This window comes from Octopus bimaculoides, chromosome 21 (assembly GCF_001194135.2).
Source record: "Octopus bimaculoides isolate UCB-OBI-ISO-001 chromosome 21, ASM119413v2, whole genome shotgun sequence".
Classification (NCBI taxonomy): domain Eukaryota; kingdom Metazoa; phylum Mollusca; class Cephalopoda; order Octopoda; family Octopodidae; genus Octopus; species Octopus bimaculoides.
The window spans coordinates 20,837,913-20,860,985 of NC_069001.1; the positions used below are offsets into that span (position 1 = coordinate 20,837,913).

The window sequence follows — 23,073 nt, forward strand, 5'->3', positions numbered from 1 at the left end:
ATATATATATATACATACATATATATATATATGTGTGTGTGTGTATATATATATATATATATGTATATATGTATATATGGATGTATATATATACATATATATATATGTGTGTGTGTGTGTATGTATGTATATTATATACATATAATACATGTGTGTGTGTGTATATATATATATATATATATATATATATATATATTACAGAGATGTACTTGCATAGCAAGTGAGCTGATCTGAGATCATGTACTGAAACAAAAACAATTGCAGTGTGGAAGGTGTTTATAAGCCATTTAAAAACACACTAAAACCATTAGATTCATTAGAAAAAATTTGCCAATGCTCTGTACCATTTCCTGTATTTCGTGTTGTAAGAGAATCGTGATGTCGTAAGAGAGAGATGTGTCCGCATGGATGATGGTTCACTTGCACTAAACGAGGCTGCAAACAGAGAGGTTTGGAGACGCCACTATGAAAGGTTGCTCAATAAAGAAAATGAATGGGAGAAAGAGAGTCTGCTATCCGAGTTGACAGTACCATGGTAGATAAAGCAATTAAGAGTATGAAGACAGGGAAGGCCCCAGGCCCATAAGGAATCACTGCAGAGATGCGCAAAATATCTGGCAGTGTCGGCTATAGTCTAGTCACCTGTATTGTTAACCAGGTGATACACGAAGGAGTCATACCCAACGACTGGTGTAGCAGCACCATAGTCAACTGCTACAAAGGTAAAGGTGACGCTTTAGATACAAATAATTACAGAGGTATCAAGTTGTTGGATCAGGTAATGAAGGTCATGGAGAGGGTCATAGCCCAACTAATTAGGGAGAGAGTCAGTTTAGATGAGATGCAGTTTGGGTTCATGCCAGGGAAAAGCATCACTGATGCTATATTTCTGGTAAGACAGATGCAGGAGAAATACGTAGCCAAAGATAAACCTCTGTACCTGGCCTTTGTTGATTTGGAAAAAGCCTTTGGCAGGATCCCCTGATCCCTTATCGGTGGTCAATGGGGAATCTAGGGATAGATGAATGGTTAGTGAGAGCTGTGCGAGCCATGTACAGGGACGCTGTCAGTAAGGTGAGGGTTGGCAACGAGTACAGTATAGAATCCCAGGTAGAGGTAGGGGTCCACCAAGGTTCAGTCCTCAGCCCCCTCCTATTTATCATAGTCCTCCAAGCAATAACAGAGGAATTCAAGACAGGATGCTCCTGGGATCTCCTCTATGCCGATGACCTTGCTTTAATTACTGAGTCACTATCAGAACTAGAGAAGTTTCAGGTGAGGAAGCAAGGACTAGAATCGAAGGGCCTTAGAGTCAACCTAGCTAAAACCAAAGTCCTAATAAGTAGAAAGGCAGACAAACCACAAACCCCTTCAGGTAGATGGCCCTGCTCGACCTGTAGAAAAGGCATAGGTAGAAACTCTATAAGATGTACCCAGTGTAAGCTATGGACACATATAAGAGGTGCAGCAATATCAAAGGAAGGCTAACTGGGAACATAGTTTTTGTATGTGGCAGATGCCCAGGAGCAATAAACACTGCAAATATGCAGAGAACAACTTCTGTCACATTCCAGGGAGAAAAACTAGAAGTAGTTGCTAGCTTCCGTTACCTAGGTGACCAAGTTAGTAGCTGGTGTGGGTGCTGTGAAAGTGTAGCAGCTAGAATAAGAATAGCCTGGGCTATTCAGAGAGCCCCTACCTCTGCTGGTGACAAAGGGCCTCTCACTCAGAGTAAAAGGCAGATTGTATGACGCATGTGTACGAACAGCCATGCTACATAGCAGTGAAACATGGGCCATGACTGCTGAGGATATGCGTATGCTTGCAAGGAATGAAGCCAATATGCTCTGCTGTATGTGTAATGTCAGTGTGCATACTCGACAGAGGATAAGTGCCTTGAGAGAAAAGTTGGACCTAAGAAGCATCAGATGTGGTGTGCAAGAGAGACGACTGCGCTGGTATGGTTATGTCGCAACAATGGATGAGATAGCTGCGGGAAAAAGTGCCACACCCTAGCAGTTGAAGGAAACTGTGGAAGAGGTAGACCTTGGAAGACCTGGGATGAGGTGGTGAAGCACAACCTCTGAATATTAGGCCTCACCGAGGCAATATCTAGTGACTGAGACCTTTGGAAATATGCTGTGCTGGATAAGACCCGGCAAGCCAAGTGAGACCATAACCTGTGGCCTATGACAGTGGTGTTACCAGCCCACTTAGGCGTACCTTTCTTTCATTGGACACTAAACTCTGCTTGTGAAGGCCTGTTGAGGCAATTAAAATCAAAATTAAATTCGATGACAGCACCGTATGACTGGCATTTGTGCTGGTGGAACACTAAGAGCACCATCCGAGCATAATCGTTGCCAGGGCCGCTGACTGGCCCCCGTGCCGGTGGCATGTAAAAAGCACCATTTGAGTGTGATCATTACCAGTGTTGCCTTACTAGCACTCGTGCCAGTGGTACATGGAAGACAACATTCATGCGAGGGCGTTGCCATTGCCGCTGGACTGGTTCCTGTGCAGGTGACACGTAAAAACACCATTTGAGTGTGGCTGTTTGCCAGTACCATCTGACTGGCCCTCATGCCAGTGGCACATAAAAGCACCCACTACACTCGGAGTGGTTGGCATTAGGAAGGGCTTCCAGCTGTAGAAACTCTGCTACATCAGATTGGAGCCTGGTGCAGCCATCTGGCTCACCAGTCCCCACTCAAAACTGTCCAACCCATGCCAGCATGGAAAGCGGACGTTAAACGATGATGATGATGATGATGGTGATTTACATTATTTACATTTTGACTGATTTTGTCCTCATCTTTGTTGTTAACACAACGTTTCGGCTGATATACCCTCCAGCTTTCATCAGGTGTCTTGGGGAAATTTCAAACCTGGGTTCTCATTCCTAAAGTATTTTTCAATGTTGTTGTTATTATTATTATTATTCAGGTCACTGCCTGGAATCGAACTCGGAATTTTGGGGTTAGTAGCCTGCACTCTTAACCACTATACCATATGCCCATGGGCAGTTATATAATAATAACAACATCGAAAAATACCTTAGGAATGAGAACCCAGGTTCGAAACTTCCCTAAGGCACCTGATGAAGGCTGGAGGGTATATTAGCTGAAACATGTTAACAACAAACAAGATGAGGACAAAATCCTTAAAAATGTAAATAATGTAAATAATAATCTAGTTTTGTTTGTATTTTGTCATTTTTAAGGCTTTCTTCAAAGATACTCTCATGATTTGAAGTGTGAGGTAAACGATATACTCTGCACATTACCACATCAAGTTGTTTATATGTACTATGAGTGTGTCATAGATCAAGTTTGAATGGTACAATAGAACTATTGTATAGGGGCAACAGCTTCACTAATGTATATTGTAATTCCCCCATGACTTCTTTCTTTTCTGTCTGTATGAAAGACAGCATGCAGTAGGTTTATCTCTGCATCATTTACGTTTGCAGACAGATATATTTTGCTTGAAAGCATGTAGAAAGATCTCTCAAAGATATATATATATATATATATATATATATATATATATATATATATATATATATATATATATATATATATGTGTGTGTGCGTGTGCGTGTGTGTATATACACATTTATACATATATGTATGTGTGTGTGTATGTATTTATCTGTATATATAAATACATACACATAGGCAGTAGCATTCACACTGCCCCATGGAAGTCCTCCAAAATAGATGTGTCTGAGACCCTTGTTACAGCCTCCTTCGTCTTCTCCTTCAGCTGGGGGAACAACCAGCTGTCACATGGAGCAAGATCTGGACTGTAGGAAAGGTGAAAGACAGTTTTGATATTCGTCTCTGTCAAGTTATTAACAGGGTAGAATTGTGAAATAGTGCAGGTGCTCTGGCCCTCTGCAATGAAATCTCTCCCTAAACTACATCAAAACCTCCATAGGGTACTCTCTTTTGTCCATCTAACTAGAGGGAACACAGTGGATGTAGATGAAGCCCTTGTTGTTGAAAAAGGAGTTCATCATGAGCCTCCCAGTGAACTTGCTTTGTTTGGACTCTTGTGCCAGTGAAAAGCAGATGCTTGGCCCTTACAAGTTAATCCAGAAACAGTGTGGATCATTGAATAAGTTTCTGTAGCATTCTTGCCCAGTTTAATGCAAGACTTTATGGCATAGCAAACTTCCAAATTATTTTCATGTGTCAACTGCATTCTGCAAACTAGTCAACTGTGACAAGCACTATTTTAGTAGGGTGAGTTCAAAGTGATGTCACAGCCATTTCCTTCAATCTGAAATAACAAAAGTTGGCAGGTCAGCTTATTGGAGCTATTGTAATTACAGTAATTTAGGGCAGTTGCAACTGCCTCTCCTAAAAAAAGTCCAGAAACTTCCGGAATGCACCTTGTGTGAGAGAGAGAGAGAGAGTGTGTGTGTGTGTATCAATTTAGTTTGGGTATTAACCTTGTAGTTTACTTTAGAAAGCCTGTCTATGACTATTAGCTATCAGACACCATTTTACAGCAAAAAACCAATTGTATTACTGAAAATACACCTAGAAATTTGTGAATATCCATGAAGTATATATAAAAATATTAACAAATGGGAATGGATTGAGCCACAGTACTATTGCATAATACAATTGTTTCATTATCACTTTACCAGAAGCCCTTCAAAGGCTGATCAAAGCCTTTCATATACATATATCTATGTGTGTATGTGTTTGTCCACCACCACTGCCTGACAACTGGTGTTGGTGTGTTTATGTCCTCCTAACATAGCAGTTTGGCAATAGAGGCTGGTAGAATAATTACCAGACTTAACAAAAACTAAATACTGGGATCGACTCATTTGACTAAAAAAATTTTCAAGGCAGTGCCCCAGTATGGCCACAGTATAATGACTGAAGCAAGAAAAATATGAAAGATAAAAGATTATCATATAGTTAAAAAAGAATACAGTATATATAAATACACATAGGTTTATGTACACATTAACATACACCCTTATAACAATACTGTGGTAGAGATGTATATCTGTTTACAGAAGGTTACAAGAACAAAATATTCATTGTTAATACACCAATTAAATGGTTTGTGTTAAATATTTTTCCTGTATTCCTTGAAAGATTTTCTAAACCAGTGGTTACACCTAATAATCTCAGTGTGTCTGTTAATTAATTCATCCTTGGACAGGAAGATACACAAGGTTTCTTCTTAGCAAAGATTGCATAATCTGGAGTTTACATCATATGGAGTGGGGGCTACAGTAAAGAGAGAGGCTAGCCGGGACAGTAGAACTGGAAGTGTGGGTTGGTGGAGGTTGCAGACTGTGGGAGAGAGTGATAAATGGTTACAGATGAGGAATGAATGGCAAGGTGAATAATTATGAGGAATTATAAATATGGAAGAGATAAGAGTAGAGGACATCAGTAGAAATTGGGTAAAATTGAGAGGGTTATAGGGTGACCAATGATATATTTATTGGGGAAGGTAGGAGACAGGAGATGACTGACAGTGCAGAAAAAGTGTGGGGAGTAGTGGGTATGTGTGCAACAAGAGCAGTTAAAGAAAGAATTTTTTGAAGGCATCCTAGAGATAATGGGGTGTACATGGTGACTAGTGAAATAAAGAGAGAATGGAGGGAGGATAGCATCATAAAGATAGGGATGGGGGCAGAGGACAAAAACAGTGCAAGTATACTGAGTAGCAAGGCTGAGGAGAAGGGAGATTGGAAAGGAGACTGTGGAGAACAGTGGGTAAATTGCAGCAAGACTATCCCAACTGCCAGCACTCCTCTTCTTAGAATTTGTTCTTCCATACTTGCCAGAGAGAAAGCAGATTTTTTCCAGCGTTGCATGGATCACATGGCTTCTCTTTTGTGAGGTTCAGCATCTTACGATCAACTTTCACCACTTCACTACATGCCTTTTTAGGTCTTCCTCTTCCACAGGCACCATCCACATTGAGCATCCAACATTGTCTTATGCAGATGTTGTCATCTGCACATCACATGCCCATACTAATGCAGTTGTCTCTATTAGGTTATTTGCACTGCATCATTTGTGCATGTTGATATTAGACTTCCAGTGAAGCAAGCTCACTTTGTTTTTTTTTTCTAGCCTTCACAGATCCTCTGTATTCAGGGCCTACATCTCACTATGTAGCATTACACTTCACACACATGCAACATACAATTTGTTATTCAGACTGAAGGAGAGGCTTTTTGGTGGTAGCAGAGGTTAGTAGTTCCATGAATTTTCTTCACCTCTTTCTTATCTTGCTAGTTATACTTTCAGAGCACCTACTCTTGCTACTGATTAGGTCACCTTGGTAACAAAAGCTTTCGACTGCTTCTAGGGAGCCTTCTGAACAAAGAGTCTATTTCCCAGGTACATTCCTCCTTAATGCTCTTGCATACCTGGAAACATACAAAGGCTGCTTTTGTCGTCTGCCTGTCCACAATCCCACTACACTTTTTATGCATCCACTTTTACATTAGGTACATTATATGAAATTTCTGTCCCTTTTCTATGTACTGAGCATGGCCATGTTCTTGACTGCATTAGAGCTTTGTTTTCTTTTTTACTTATCATTTACTTTAGTCTCAAGTTAGTTTACTTTAAGGCCTTTCAATACCTGGGTTTGCTTCCATACCTGGAATTTCATCTCTCATTCTTTCACAGATTCTGCTATTGAGAACAAAGTCATTAACCTACTGGAGTTCCCATGCACAACCAGTCTTTAGTTCTTTTTATAGCTTGGGGTCAATAATAAACAGGAAAGGGTTGAAGGTCAAGTCCCCTACCTGCACACTAAATTCATCACTACACTCATGCTGACTGCATTTCTGTACAAATCTTGTATGGCATTAATCCATGAATTGTATAAAGGCTTACTTCTATGTGTGTGTGTGTGTGTACCTGAGTGAATTATATTATTACATTCTGTGCTTTACTTGAAAAACTACAGAGCTATCTATAAATGTTGGGTTTGTTTCTATTCCTCATGGACAAAACATCTTTAACTTGAAAAACAAATTTGTTTATAAAAGAAAATGACATCTGACTGAAGACAATGCTTCAGTGATGTGTGTTCATCTAATTCAAGCTAGCATGGAAAAGATAGGTTATGTGCCAGCTTGCTCTGCGGAAGCCATATTGTGGAACCAACTATCACTGCCGAAGAGAAACCCTGACGGTTGTTGACAAGTTCATGCACTTAGGCATCACACTCTCCAGATCTGTGAATACTGATGAAGAAGTTGACACACACATTGTCAAGGGATGCTCAGCATTCAGTGTGAGAGCATTCCTCTCCCACACTGCCAGAAAATACTTCAGTTGTCATCAGTCCCTGACTGCAATCTCACATCAGATTAATTCTTGTATGTTTTTGATGTTATTTCTGTTACATGGCTGTTTGGCAATGATTCACTGACACATTACAATTGCTACTAGATAATGTTTTCTTCTTTGACTTTACTACTACTTTGACAGTGCTGGTTCTTCTGAACTCGCTAGCTGCTTATCTCTCCTCTCAGGTCAACTCAACTCCCCTCCCCTCTCTATCTCTTTGTCAAATATCCTGTGTCCTATCTCTTAGATACCACACGAAGCTTTTTTTCCTAATTGCTCTGTCCTTGAACGGCAACAATGTAACTTAGTCATTGTTTTGTGCTAATTTCTATCAATATAGACTTGATATCAATTAACTTTATTTCAATTTATTTTTCTTATTTTAGGTTCTTCTGGAAGTAAGGATAACCCTTACCCAGCTGGTTTTGTTGTTCCACCTGGTGGTCAGCCTAGCTTCCCTCCACAACCATACGGACAATCAGGCTATCCATCTCAGGCCTCCCAACCAGGTTACCCTCCACAGCCTTCACAACCAGGCTACCCGGCACAGCCCTCCCAACCAAGCTACCCAGCACAGCCCTCCCAACCAAGCTACCCAGCACAGCCCTCCCAACCAGGCTACCCAGCACAGCCCTCCCAACCAGGCTACCCAGCACAGCCTTCACAACCAGGCTACCCAGCACAGCCTTCACAACCAGGTTACCCAGCACAGTCTTCACAACAAGGCTACCCAGGAGGTAAGATTTTTATGTATTGATTTCTTTTTATCTATTTTTGTAAGAGAGACACAAAGAGAGAAAGTGTAAGGAAGATATAGTGGATATTCAATTAAATTAAGTCTATTATATTACTGTTAAACCATCAACTTTTGAATGAATGTAAAGTCACCGCAGAGAATTTGAAATGAGAATAAAGTAATAGATATTTACACTCAATAGATATTTTTTTTTAGAAAGCATTAAGTAATTTACAGCTGGGAAGATGTGCAATTGATTGTGTTGATCCCATTGTCTTAGAAGTTTTAATTCCATCAACCCTTGTAAGGATTACACTGACTAAATTCAGAACATGAAATGGTAATGAAGCTTGAAACTGAGATATTTACATCACTCCACCATTGTTTCACTGCCCTTTAGCATTTAAGATATCTACTGGAATTATGAAACCTTATAGATATTTGTCATAGAAATAAGTGAAATGTATGCTACCAGTAGAAGTAGAGACTAAACCACAGTGACTAGTTAAAGAGAATGAAGATGAAAGGCAAGCAAAGCAAGAAATAAAGATGTAGCCAACAGAAGAGAGGATAACCATAAGACACTTCGTGACAGGGAAGGAGAAGAAAGGTAGTTTACAGACAACTAAAAGAGGGTTAGTTGATGTGTATATGGAAGGGAAAATACTATGTTGTTGAGAGGAATTAGTAGTAGACAACTATATATTGCCTTTAGCTTGAATATCTTTTCATTTTTTTTGCCTAACTTCAGGTTTCTTTCACTGCTAAGTTTGTTATTATTCTGTAATCTGTCATTTGCAACCTTTCATTAGTTTTTGCTGTTGTATTTAAGGAAGTATTTGAAGTTTGTTTGGAATCTTTTAGAAATCAAACATAGCAGAGGACAAAACTATTTATTGAACAAAGAATATAATCATTATTTACATTATTTACATTTGACAGATATTTGTCCTCATCTTGTTTGTTGTTAACGCAACGTTTCAGCTGATATACCTTCCAGCCTTCATCAGGTGTCTTGGGGAAATTTCGAACCTGGGTTCTCATCCCTAAGGTATTTTTCGATATTATTATTATTATTATTATTATTATTATTCAGGTCACTGCCGGGAATTGAACTCAGAATCTTGGGGTCAGTAGTCTGCACTCTTAACCACTATGCCATTCCCTTAGGAATGAGAACCCAGGTTCAAGATTTCCCCAAGACACCTGATGAAGGCTGGAGGGTATATCAGCCGAAACGTTGTGTTAACAAACAAGATGAGGACTAATATCTGTCAAATGTAAATAATGTAAATAATGTACATAATTCCTCATCTCTAGAATATGGAACTGAAGAATATAATACTTTATGGAATCATAACAATCATTTGAAGATTAATTGAAAAGTATTGTAACATTTAATTTCAACAAAATCTATCAAAATATTTACAAACTTAGTATTTGTAAAAAAAATGTATAAAATATATTGCTTAAATATTTTATATTACCTCATAATTAAAATTTAATCTCTGTGTTGTTTATACAACAAAATTTAATAAATATTCTGTGTTGAATAAAACTGTTCTTTGCCCAATCTCTACAGAAAAGGTAGTAAACCATAACTTGAATTTATATATTTAATAAAATGAAATATATATGTTGGGTATGAATTAATGTAAATATGTTGCTAGTTTCCTACAAACTTAATTAGTTGCATTCTATTTTTACACACATTTGAGGCTTATTTAAAGTTGGTTTAATATGATATACATAGTATTTTAGATCAATCAGTTATCAAACTGTCAATTATGTTTGTTTTAACACATCTTTAACCCCTTAGTGTTCACATTATTCTGCCAAAAGTAATTATTTATTCACATGTTTGGAATTAATCTTGCATTATCTTGAAGCTTTGAGATTTTGATGAGATAACTGTTAATTTTGAGAATGTAGAGTTGGTGTGAAAGGTGTGAAAGGCTGGATATGACCAGTTTGAACATAAAACAAGTAGAATATTTGGGCCAGATATGGCCTGTTTAAATGCTAAAGGACTAAGCACTGAAGTATGAAGTAAAAATTTCTAATGAAGCTGTAAGGTAATTCAAAACTATAACATTGGAAAAACTAGAAAAGCACTTGCAGAGTGCAGACCTCTGCCAAGCAGCTCATTTTTAGATACATGAGTAAAATTACTAATAGAGAAACGAAAATAAACTTTGGAAACAGCAACACCACCATAAGTTACGTGGAAACGATGAATGTGTTTTCAAGGGAGATAATTGAAGACCATAACATTGTAATACTTCATGTAAAGTAAATATAACAAATGAAAAATCCTTCAAGAACCCATAAAAATTCCCGAATCATTACCAAAATTTCATCATCTGTTCCTTGTGTCATTATCAACTTTTCCTGCAAATCTCATCAAGTATCGTTTGCAACTTTTTGAGTTATTTTGCACACAGACAAACAGACAAACAAACCAACGCCAATGGCGGAGGTAATAAGACATTTTCATTTTCTAATTACAGTAATGTAGTGCCTGACATCAGTAAAACTACTGCTGTTCTTTGCTGCTTTGCTTCAAATCTTAACTGGCATTGATCAAATACATACCAGCAGTATACTCCATATCATCCTATCAGTTTTATCCCAGCTCCTTAAAAAATAATTAAGCTAAGTGTCTTGGCAAGAGTTAGGCACAGTGAAAGTAAATGCAGGTCCTCTGTGTCTAAAGTAAAGCACTCAAAACCCTTATATTTTTACTATTCATGAACAACATTACACTTTCTACATATAAACTTTAGCATTTAAACCAGCCATATCCAGCCCAAATGTTCTTCTTGTTGAATGTTCAATCCAGCCAGAACTGGCTTATCACACCTACCCTACAATGTTATTCTAAAAATAACAATCGCACTATCAAAATCTCAAAGCTACAAGATAATACTTGATTCATTTAAAACGATGTAAATCAATAAATATTACACTTGACAGAAAAATCTGAAAGCTAAAGAGTTATACTAGAATACAGCTTACCTTTAAGGCATAGCGCATACATGCATACACATTCATACAAACTCGTACACACATTCACACTCTCACACACATGGACCAAATTTCCATTTATTGTATAAAAATCATCTGCTATGACCAATTTTATTGTAAATAATAAATTAAGTCTTTAAAAATTTTAGTGTAATACAAGTGTAACTTTCATTATTTTCTGTCTATTTTGGCATTTCAGGTCCAGTTCCTGGTGCAAACACAGTAAGTTTTATTAATGTTTCATTTTTGGTTGATATATATTTATGGACAACTACAGCTAGCTAAATTAATGATATCAAATAGCTGAGTACAAGATTTCATCATCATTTTAATATCCATTGTTACATGCTCACAATTCATTGAGGCAGATTTTTTACAATTGGATACCCTTCCTGTCACCAAACCTCACTTGTTTCCAATTAAGGTAATGTTTCCTGAAGGCCAGACAAGTTTTTCATAGAAGACTGGAAACAAATGAAGTATGTTCACAACTATCATGCAATGTCATAACAAGGGGACACTCCCACACATACATACATAATGCATGCATGCATGCACAGTATGTCTAGCTATAAGGAAATGTTACCTTACTTGGAAACAGAGTTGGTAATAGGAAAAGTATCTGGCTCCACCTCAGCAAATTCCATCTGACCCATGCAAGCATGGAAAAGGAGACATTAAATGTAGAGGCTGCTGTTGCTGCTGCTGATGATGATGATACATGCATACATATATACATTCATACATATGTACATTTAGATCTGCAAAGCAGTACATGGCCACATGTTTCACACTTCCAGCATCTTATGTTCTCATTGAGATCCTAATGACAGTCCTGTTGAAGCCTTCAGTATAGGCTTTCGTGCTCAAGGTGATTCTATTCGCCTTATACACTTCCTCCTCTCAGCTCTTTACAAAGCCAGTTCTTCCCAGTTCTTTACATTCATCTGCAGTTTTTTTCAGATTGCCTTTTAGGCAGTCTTGTCCAGCTCTTGGTAATTGGGTTAAATACTGCATCTAGCCTTTAGCAGTTCAACAGGAAAACCATCTCAGCCAGTATCTATCTGTTTGAGATAGAGACTATCATCATAAAATGGCAGTTGATCCATTGCAAATATTATATCACATTGGGGAAAACTCTCTTTAATGTTATCATTGACTATTGTTGGTTGTCAAATAATTCAGTGAAGCATTCTTGCCAGTGCTGCAGGATTTTTACTGGTTCTCTGATGATAGTATTGTTGACCTTGATCTTCAGAGGAACTACAATAGAAGTTGGTGGACTGAACACTTTGTGTAGAAGATCATAAAGCAGCTTCAAATCGTTTGCATCACAGGTTTTTTAAATCTCTGAAGTGACCTTTAACCATCACTCATTCTTACTTCTTAGTTCCCATTGTAGCATTGCTCTGTATTCCTTAAAAGTTTTCTCCATAATAGTCTGTACTGAAGGGCACTGGCTTAGAATCTTTTCATGAAGAGCTTGTTCCATTTTCAATTGCTGGCTGATATTAGTATCATTATTATCAAACCAGTCCTTATGTTTTTTCATTCTAAAACCAAGTACAGTGATTCCTAAGTACATTTGAATTTTTTAATTCTCCAATGTTTCATCAGTCAAGACTATCAAGTTGTTTGCTTAAGGTCTCGTGTACATCTGGCAGTTTCAGTTTTGTAACATCAATCTGATTTGGCATCTTCACCCAACTCATGAATCTTTTTACAGATTCATATTTTAAATTTTCATTGCACCATCCTGTGATCTGTGCTGCATTCTGTGCTTTGCATCACACATGTTACATATATCTCTAAGATCATATTTATAGATGACAATAAAATCAATCATCTGCCTCTTCTTAGATCTTGGGTGAGTTCATGTGCTTGAACTTTTGATGAAAGAATGTGTTGCAGATGATGAAGTTGAGTTCTGAATTAAGTTCAAGTAGCTTCAAACCATTAGCATTCACTTTACTGATGCCATGGTGACCAAGTACATCCCATGCCTCAAAGTCTTTACCAACTCATGTATTGAAATCACCAAGAATGATCAGTTTTTCATCAACCAGTGTAAATGTAGTTTCAGTACAAAGATTTTCCTACAAAGTCATGATAGCTTCTTCATTAGCTTGGAGAGTTGAAGCATAAATTGACAAGAATGTCACATAACATCTGCATGAAAGAAAGAAGTGAAGCTTCATTATGCAATCAGTTATACTATGTGGACACTCCAGACATTCTACAAAATTGTTCTGATCACGAAACCAACACCAGCTTCTTGTCATTCACCTTGCCAACTCAGAGCAGTTTGTAGCCTGATGATACTTCTTTTGAGGTGATCTTTTGAGAGATGTGTTTCAGGTGAAGTAAGAGCTTCTGATGAGTGAAGTAGCACCATGTCATCTGGATGTATCAACCGATCGCTCCTAAACCCACCATTTGTGATACCCATAACACATATCAATGCAGTTCCTAAAAACTGCAAAAAGGAGAGGTGACAAGTATCTCGGGGTGTATGCTTGAGTGATGGGAAACATAAAAGGAGAAGCTGGTACAAAAAATGCCAAGCTTGTTATCTTCAATTTGGTTTCCAAGACTATCCACACCTATGATCATGAATATTAGGTAATAACCAAAAGAGTATAATTACAAATACAAGTGGCCAAAATGGGGTTCCTTGAAAGGATCACTGGAGTAACATTACACAGCAGAGAGTGTAGCTTGAAGATCAGGGAGTCTCTTCAGATTGAACCACTTTGTCTCTGAATGATCATAGCTCTGGTGCTACAGACATGATTAGAATTCCACAGGAAAGAATCACAAGATGGATTCTACAAGCTGAGCCATGTGGCAGGAGGCCTATTGAGGAAACCGGAAGTGAGATGCTTGGATAGTATCCATAGTCTCACCTGGACATACTTGGGAATCCAGCTGGAAATCTAATGATAGTTGCTTCTGATAGGACCCTATAGAGGAGGTATCTGAGGAATCAACCCCCATGACCCTGTCAGGAATAGTGGGTGAAGAGGATGGATGCATACACACACACACGTCAATATACAGGGTGCAATGGGTAAATTGTTGCCATTTTGTATTTTTAATTTCGCACAAGCACATTGTTCTTGATTTTGTTGGCTACACAAGTAAGTAGGGTCAGTTGGGCACCGTCTGTGAGAAAAATAGCACCATGATGCAATTCACTCTGCCAGAAATTTGGAAATGACATGCTGTTCTGCTTGGCATACATGTTAGAAGCTCAAATACGAACATTTCAGAGTGTTTGGGTATCAGTCTGAGGACATGTACCGAGAGTGGTAAAAATCAAACATCCAGTCAACATTATGATGTTTGGAGTAATCACTAGTGTTGGCGGTGTTATGCCTCCATTCATCTTCCCAAACAGCCTCAGATGGCGGCCTACATCAAGTGCCTTGAGGAGGTAGTGCTGCCTTGGGTCAAGAGGGTGGCTGCTGTAAGACCCGATGTCTGGCAACAAGACTGCACCATGCCACACAAGCAGAAGAACCTAGTCATGTCTGTCAGACAATTTCTACACCTAACCCCTAACATCTGGCCACCTAACTCCCTGGACTGCAAACCCCTTGATTATTATGTATGGGGTGCAGTTGAGCGAGAGACCAACAAAACTCCTTGTAACACCAAAGATGAGCTGCAGGCAAGGATTGTGGCAGCATTCGCCAACTTAAACAAGGAGACTGTATAGAAGAGTTGCAGGAGATTGCAAAGTCGTTTGGAGGCTGTGGTTGAAGCAAATAGCGATTTTATTGAATAAATTTACTCTTTAGTATTTCAAGATATTTTTATGTAATTTTGGTAAATATATCTGTTAGAATGAGATGTTAGTGTTAATTTCATTTTTGTGTAATTTAGATGACAGTTTATTCATCACACCCTGTATATATGTGTGTGTATATATATATATATATATATATATATATATATACACACACACACATAGATGTTTGTGTATATATAATAAATATATATATGTATATATATGTGTGTGTGTATATATATATATATATATATATATATGGGTACAGGACATTACCAACTGTGTAAACAACATGAAATGCATAAACAATGAGAGAAAAAATGGAAAACAGGGCAAGTAAACACAGATAAATGACCTTTCATCAGTTTTCGGCTGTCTAGCATTGAATGACAATATGAGTCTTCAAAGACAGTTGCTCCTATAAATTCTAAAATAAAATTTAGAATTTATGGAGGGTCAAAGTTGGGAACAGAAACAGGACAGTGGAGACATACAAGGAAACTGAACAAAAACAAACACAGAGGGTTGTTAGACCAGAATTAGAGGAAAATAGTGAATGCTGGGAGAAATATTTTCTTTGAAAAGATAAAAGAGAGAAGAGAGAGAAACAAAAACGCCCAGTCATTTGAACGTCCATGCAGGAAAAGAAAGATGGTCACATGAGGAAAGGAAAGATGGATGATGGTCATGTGTGAGCAATGAGAGAGAGAAAAAGAGAAAGAGGGTGAGAGAGAGAGATAGATAGAAAACGATGAAAGCGGGAGGGAGAGAATAAAGGAATTAGAGAAGGATGGATATATATATATATATATATATATATATATATATATAATATGGCAGGAGGAGGGGATACAGTACTATAGATCCATAACTGCCAATCTTACCAATTGGTTTCATACTGGGCATTAAAACCACTTGTCAGATAACAGCATAGTTAAGTAATACCATGTGCTCTTCAGAGATAGCAGGTGTGGAATGTTTTCACAATTGTTGTATATTAACAAGTGTTTTAGTGAAAAATAATATATTTACTTATAAACAACCAAATTTACTTTTCATGGACTAAAAGTTTTGTAAACTAATTTAACCACTTCCAAAATAGGTAGTTTCAAATGGTTGAAGGAGTTGTATTCAATAAATCAAATTCAAATGAGTTTACAACAGAATTGTGTCACTGATTAAAAGTTTTATAAATCTGTCTATTTATATTACCGTTCTCATTCTTTTGGTCTCTTCATCTTTATCTTTTCCTTTCATCACTGAGAGTGAAATATTCATGGCTTTTCTCTTTGTAATTGTGTGCAAGGTTAAAATAAGCTTTGATCAAGGCTGAAACACAAACTTTATTTTTCTTTATGTTGCTTATATATGAATTCAGTGAATAAATTGAATAATTTCACTAGCTTTTTTTGTTTTTTGTTTTTTTCATCTTGATTTGCTATATAAGATATTCAAAATCATCTCAATCTGAGGATAATGTATGATGGATGGACAAACAGAAAGTTTGACAAAAAAATATGGGTCTTACTGCGATATAGATTTGTTTCTCACTTTTGCTACTCAGTCCACTGATATTAGCAAACATTGCTCTTCCTCTCACAACTGGTTCTGCTTAAAGCATTAGATTTATCTTCTTCACTGCATAAAAGTCATTCCACTCTTTGAATGGAACTATATTATTATATTTGTTTTGTGAATGTGATATATTACTAATAAGTGAAGGTGCATGGCTTAATAGTTAGAGTATTTGGTTTACAATCATAAGGTCATGAGTTCAATTCTCAATGGCATATTTCATGTTGCCCCAGTTCACTCAGCTGGAAAAATGTGTACTACCTGTATTTGAAAGGTCCAACCTTGTCACATTCTGTGTCATGCTGAATTTTCCTGTACACGTGTCTGTGGAGTGCTCAGCCTCTTGCACGAGCAGACTGTTCTGTTGATCAGATCAACTGGAACTCTCATCATTGTAAGAGATGGAGTGCCATATTACTGATACTTTATCTATATTTTTTTTTTATTATCCATTCTGCATCATCCTTCATATTTAAAATTTTCTCAATGAATTATCTATTTTTTGTCAAATGATCTGCTGTTACAGTCTAGTCTCATTTACTTTGTAGCCAAAACCTGTGACTGATGATATGAGGAAAATGGCGATGTATGGAGGTCACCAAGTATTCCGCCCAACAGTGGTACCAGCCAACCCTTTTTCTGCAGAGGAAGATGCTAAAGTGTTGCGAAAGGCTATGAAAGGATTTGGTGTGTAGAACCCAGAAATTTTTAACACTATTTACTTCATTAATACTTTTAATTTGCTAGAACCATCTGTAATAACACTTCATGCTTTTAATCCAATGTAGTTCTGACAGATTCAACTGCTTTCTGCAGCTGAAAGATCTTCAGTAGCTGGGATTTGAGAAGTTGCTTGGGGTTCAAATTATCAATGATTCATTAGATGCCAAAAGTCTCAAAAGTTCTGCAAGAGCAAAGACTCAGTGAATGGTACGACAACTGTCGCAAGGTTAATGATTCTAAGTGGCTTGTCAGACTCTCAGAAACTTCTTGAATTTATTGTTGTATGATATCCAACATCTATGGAATGCCTTGTGATCTGTCATTAGCTATGAGAATGTGAGCAGTAGTTTTAACAATTGTTATAAGTTCCATTTTTGTTAGAAACTCTGCAATGAAATCAAAACACCAGACCACATGGTTATGTATCAATATGTAAAAAAACAGAGAATCCAAGAAACTGGTGTCAGCAAATGTTATACAATAAAGTTCATGAGTTTGTATGAATTTTCATGTTGTTAGGAGAAAAAAGATCTAACATTTCAGGTATAACTATCCATATGTGAAGGAAGATTTTTCAGTTAAAGAGTTTAGATAGTACTGAGGACATGTAAGAACAGAGTGACAATGAGCAGACAGGCATAAACGTGTTAAGGAGTTTCATAAGTTAACTTTTTGTAAGTTTGGCATGTTTCGTGGGAAATAGGGAATATAATTGTATGGGTGTAACAAGAGGTACAAATGACAAAATTTTGTATGTGTATCCCTTTCTCCACACACCCCTTCACATATTGGGGCACTATCTTGAAGAGTCTAATCAAACAAATCAACCCCAGTACTTCTTTTTTAAAGTTTAGTACTTATTTTATTGATCTTTTTTGTAAACCACTAAGTTATGGGGGCATAAACAGGCCAACACCAGATGTCAGGTGGTGTGGGAGGACAAATATAAACACATTCATACATATGATGATAATAACCATAATAATGTTGGTATATGTAGTTCATCACAATGTGTCAAAGTTTAGGTATAATAGCTATTATCCCTAAACTGTGACACCTAGACACAAATCCAACACAACTCACTACCATTCAAATACTATCTATCCTACATCTCCTATTCATCTCCCAATTCTCTACCTCTATTGCCACCTCCCTTCATACCCACAATATTAACCACTCACTCTTCCTGAACTATTTTTTCTCCTCTCACCATTCCCTTTCTTAATATTTCTCATAACCCCACCGACATTCCTAACTCCCCTCTCTAATACAGCTAGCTCTCCAAATTTAATCATACCATCTTTGAAATTCTCTGCATTAACATCTGAAATGTAAGATCTTCTCTACCCTGATGATAAAGACTCATCTTATCCAATACTGATTGTATCCATTATGGCCACATATTGTGATGAACCACATCTACCAACATAATTATGGATCTCTGAGCCCCCAGAAACAGCTGTTGGACTTATACCACCTTTCTTCCACCCCTTTAATTTTCTTTGTCATTTGTACTCTGTGTAAGTTGGACCTATTAATGTAAATATCTATATATTTATGCTTAAAAATGCATCATCTGAAAGTTTCCACCTTTTGCTGTCTCTCATTTTGTGTGTATATACATACTTTGTATTTTGTACCCAAACCATTTTTAATATTAATATTTTTAATGTATCTAATTTGTTTATGTACATGATTGCCTCTATATCTGCTCAACTCAATCCCTCTTATAACCTTTCTTTTCTTTGTGGAATCAATCTCCTGTAAAGAGTCTAAGTTTGAATCTTTTGAGCACTATTAAGTGTCTTCTATGCTGAGAATCTCTAGATCTTATCTGTGGACTATATATATATATGTGTGTTTGTGTGTATGACAGACTTCCACACAGTTTTCATCACTTGCCCAAGGTGTTTTGTTGTTGGGGAACTGAACTTGAAACCATGTTGTTGCAAAGCTACCTTCTCAACCACACAGCCATGCCTGTATATGCATGCACGCACACATACACAATCAAACTGAAAAGGTTTTTGAATTAGAGTTGCCAAGATAATCATCTTGATGACAATGTTACTGAAGATTGTGATGTTACTGATGATAATGTTGTTATTTATGAGATTACACATGATATTATTCTTTATTTCAGGGACTGATGAGTCAGCAATAATTTTTATCATAAGTAAAAGAACTAATAATCAAAGGCAGCAAATTGCCCAGATGTTCAAGACAATGTATGGAAAGGTAACAACTTTTAGTGATCTTTAAGCTTTAGTCTCCTCTTAAATCTTCACTAATTCTTATAAGCCTTTCTCTTTATTTTGACCTAAGTCTATACACTCATGGTTCTCAACTAGAGTCCATATAAGATTTTGTTGTTAAAATTTATCTGCAATAAATTGGTTATACTTCTACAATACACAAAATATTTTAACAATTTTTTTTGATACAATTCCTAATAATATTTAATTATAAAAATATAAAAGGATCTTTTAAACATTGAATCACTATGAGGGTCCACCTGAGTTAAACAGGAAACAAGGGTTGAGAACCACTGTTATATAGAGATGTCTTCAGCAGCCCATAAATCAAATTGCTTTCAATTCTTTCAGTGGTGCATAAATCCCATGCACAGTTATCTTCTGCAGGCTCTGATACAACTCCAATGGGGCTGACAACAGTTTTATGTTTGTATCAAAAGCAAGACATTTCATTGATATGCTTAGATTCTTTTCTGAAGTAATTGAAAGGTGTTTCATTAAATTCATACTTAAAGGAAAGGTAAAGGACAGAAATTCCTCTGCTTGTTGCATTGACAATTTACTTCAAAAGTATTCCTTTTCAATTGCTACATTTAGACTGAAAGAATTAAATCATGTATCTTTTTTTCTTTTTTTTTTTCAAGGATTTGATAAAGGATCTGAAATCTGAATTAAGTGGGAATTTTGAGAATGTTGTCTTAGCCATGTTCAAAACTCCGGCATATTTTGACGCCTGGTCCTTACATGAATCTATTTCGGTAAGCTATGAAGAAAAGTGCAAATATCATACATTTTGTTTTTAATGGTGAATATCTAGTTTTGCATGATGTAGGAAATAAAAAAAGAACTCTTACTGGTTCTGTTTTCTGATATTTTTCACATTTCTCCTTCTCCAAATCAATAAGCAGATAGAAATTATTTTATTCATTGAAACAAAAATTTACAATTGTTTTGTATCCACCTATCTATCTTCTCTGTCCTGGGCAGGTTGTGGGACTAGAGTCCTCAGGCACCCTCTCTATAAGATCCTATCAGATGCAACAGTTATCACACTTTCTGGCTGGGTTCCCAAATGTGAGCAACTGAGATTATGGATGTTATCCAACCATCTTGTTCTTGATCTATCCCTAGATCTCTTGCAGGTTGACTTGGTTTTAAGAGTTTGTCTCACAATTCTTTTTTAAGACATTCTAATCAAATGTCAGCAGTTCCAGAACTGTGACCTCTTGATGTGGAAAAGTAGCAGCTTGACCTCTGATCGTTGAGCTATGCATCTTGTCAAGTAATGTTACTCCAATGCTCCATCAGAGGAACCTCCTTTTGGTCACTATTAATTGTGATTAAACTCTTTTGGTCATTACCTAATATTAATGATCAAAAGTCAGGATAGCATGAAAATTGAAGATAGCAAGTTTGGCTTTTTTATGATCCTCTTTGATATAAATCTTAAAATTCCAATCTAAATTGAAATTATTTGAAAAACTGAGAAGCAATCAGATAATCATATAATTTCATTTTTTTTTTTTTTACTTCCGTTGAAATGTGAGAAATCTTTTGCAGAAAGGTTAAAGGATGAAAAATATATTGATTCCTTTTCCATAAAGTCATTGTCATGACACTCTGTTGGTTATGACAACGAGGGGTCCAGTTGATCCAATGAATGGAACAGCCTGCTTGGGAAATTAACATGCAAGTAGCTGAGCACTCCACAGACACGTGTACCCTTAATGTAGTTCTCGGAGAGATTCAGCGTGATACAGAGTGTGACAAGCCTGGCCCTTTGAAGTACAGGTACAACAGAAACAGGAAGAAAGAGAGCCTCGTGAAACGTAAGGTGTTTTTGCTCAGTAAACACTCACAATGCCCGGTCTGGGAATTGAAACCGTGATCTTATGAACGCGAGTCCGCTGCCCTAACCACTGGGCCATTGTGCTCCACATAAAGTCATAAACGTATTGAGAAGAGAGACATAGTCAATTTAATTGACTTTTGTATAACCCTGCAAAGATTAAATGTAAAGTTAATCCTGCCCTAAGTCTCTCAACAAAAAAATATATAAATAATTCCTGGAATGCATTTTGTCCATCATGCTACTGTTTCTCCAACTTGCCATATTTTAAAGATGTTTTACTAAGTTAATATTTGAAAAATATCATTCAAAATGAGTTATTCACAAAGTAATGTTATTGATTAACCATACGTTAGCTTGATCAAGCAGATTCATGATCAATGGCTTTCCATTTGTGACCAGTTTATCTTTTTGTATATCTAAGACTACTTTGGTCAATATATATTTTCACAAAGGGGTGTGATTTGTGAGAGATTTGCCTACTATTTCTAGCAGTTTGAGTGGTTGTTTAGCAAATCTATCATTAATTCATTCACAATCTGATTATATGATGTGTTGACATCAGTGAAATGTTTGAGTTAAAAATTATTGACATTCCTTTTACAGTATCTGCAACATTGATATAAAAAACAAAATGAGTATAATCTTTGCTTCAGTCTTCTTTTCTTATAGCTATTGTGATATAGTAATCTTCTGCTTGCTCTATTCTGGAAGCCACTGTACTGTTATATTTGATTAGAAAAATTATATTTGCTAAGAAAAACATAACTGCACAGTGACTTTCCAGACACCCTTTATCTTAATGTCAATGAATATCCAAAGCATCTCTGACAGCAAACATGGCTATATATTTTACATATTTTAAGTTAGAATTTTCTTTAAGATTGAACTTTGTCTATGCCATTGATAAAAGCAATCTTTCTCACTTTTGTTTATAATTTCCTTTTAACGTAGGTAAGTTATACTTGAAGATTTAAGAATATCTAGGGTTAGATTTCTTATTACTGTGATGTTTCTGTTTCTAAGCTGGTCCTTAGCTACATTTGTTTTCTTAATGCACTGAGTGATTATGAATGCTAGTGTTAACAAGCTGGACTCACCCACCCCAAACAAAAATTTCAGCAAAAATTCTTTGACAGTTTTGTGATAAAGCAAGTGAAGGTACCTCCAAACAGCCTTATGAGCATCCTTTAGGCCCTATCATCTTGCATCTTTGCTTGTAGGCAATCAAGCAGTTCAATTGAGGAATGCACAGATTCTTCTATCATCATTATAAACAATTCTTTGTGCAGGCTTTACTCTTCCCTTCTGTTCCATATCTCAAGTACTACAGCATTGAGTAACATGTAGTGGGATCAACTGTTGGTGCAGGGGGACTTTTGAGTGGAACTTTTTAGAAAAAAGTGTGGCTTGTATGCCAGGAAATACAGTTTATATATATAGACACATGCACACATTTAATATATATATACATATATATATATATAGACACATGCACACATTTAATATATATATATATATTATATATAATGTAACCACATGTGTATCATCTTCTCTTCCTTTGGACTTTCCTCTATATCTGACGAAGAGCTTGGCTTGAAGTGTTAAATCCTCTTTCCTTCCTTTCCTGAGCATCTGATAATACAGTACTTGTACCACATCCTCGCATTATTGTTTTTTCTTGTTTGGATTCCTTATTTAAAAATGTATGTATGTATCTATATATGGACATACATATATATATATATATATATATATATATA

General features: G+C 36.6%; 1 protein-coding gene across 1 annotated transcript in view; it reads left to right on the forward strand.

Moving 5' to 3' along the window:
- LOC106869944 (annexin A7) overlaps positions 1-23,073 on the forward strand; it is a 161,780-nt gene that overhangs the window by 97,579 nt on the left and 41,128 nt on the right. The window contains exons 7-11 of the mRNA XM_052975313.1: positions 7,739-8,089; positions 11,315-11,337; positions 17,032-17,170; positions 19,350-19,444; positions 20,106-20,219. Coding sequence (XP_052831273.1) covers positions 7,739-8,089; positions 11,315-11,337; positions 17,032-17,170; positions 19,350-19,444; positions 20,106-20,219 — 722 coding nt within the window. The remainder of the gene's footprint in view (positions 1-7,738; positions 8,090-11,314; positions 11,338-17,031; positions 17,171-19,349; positions 19,445-20,105; positions 20,220-23,073) is intronic.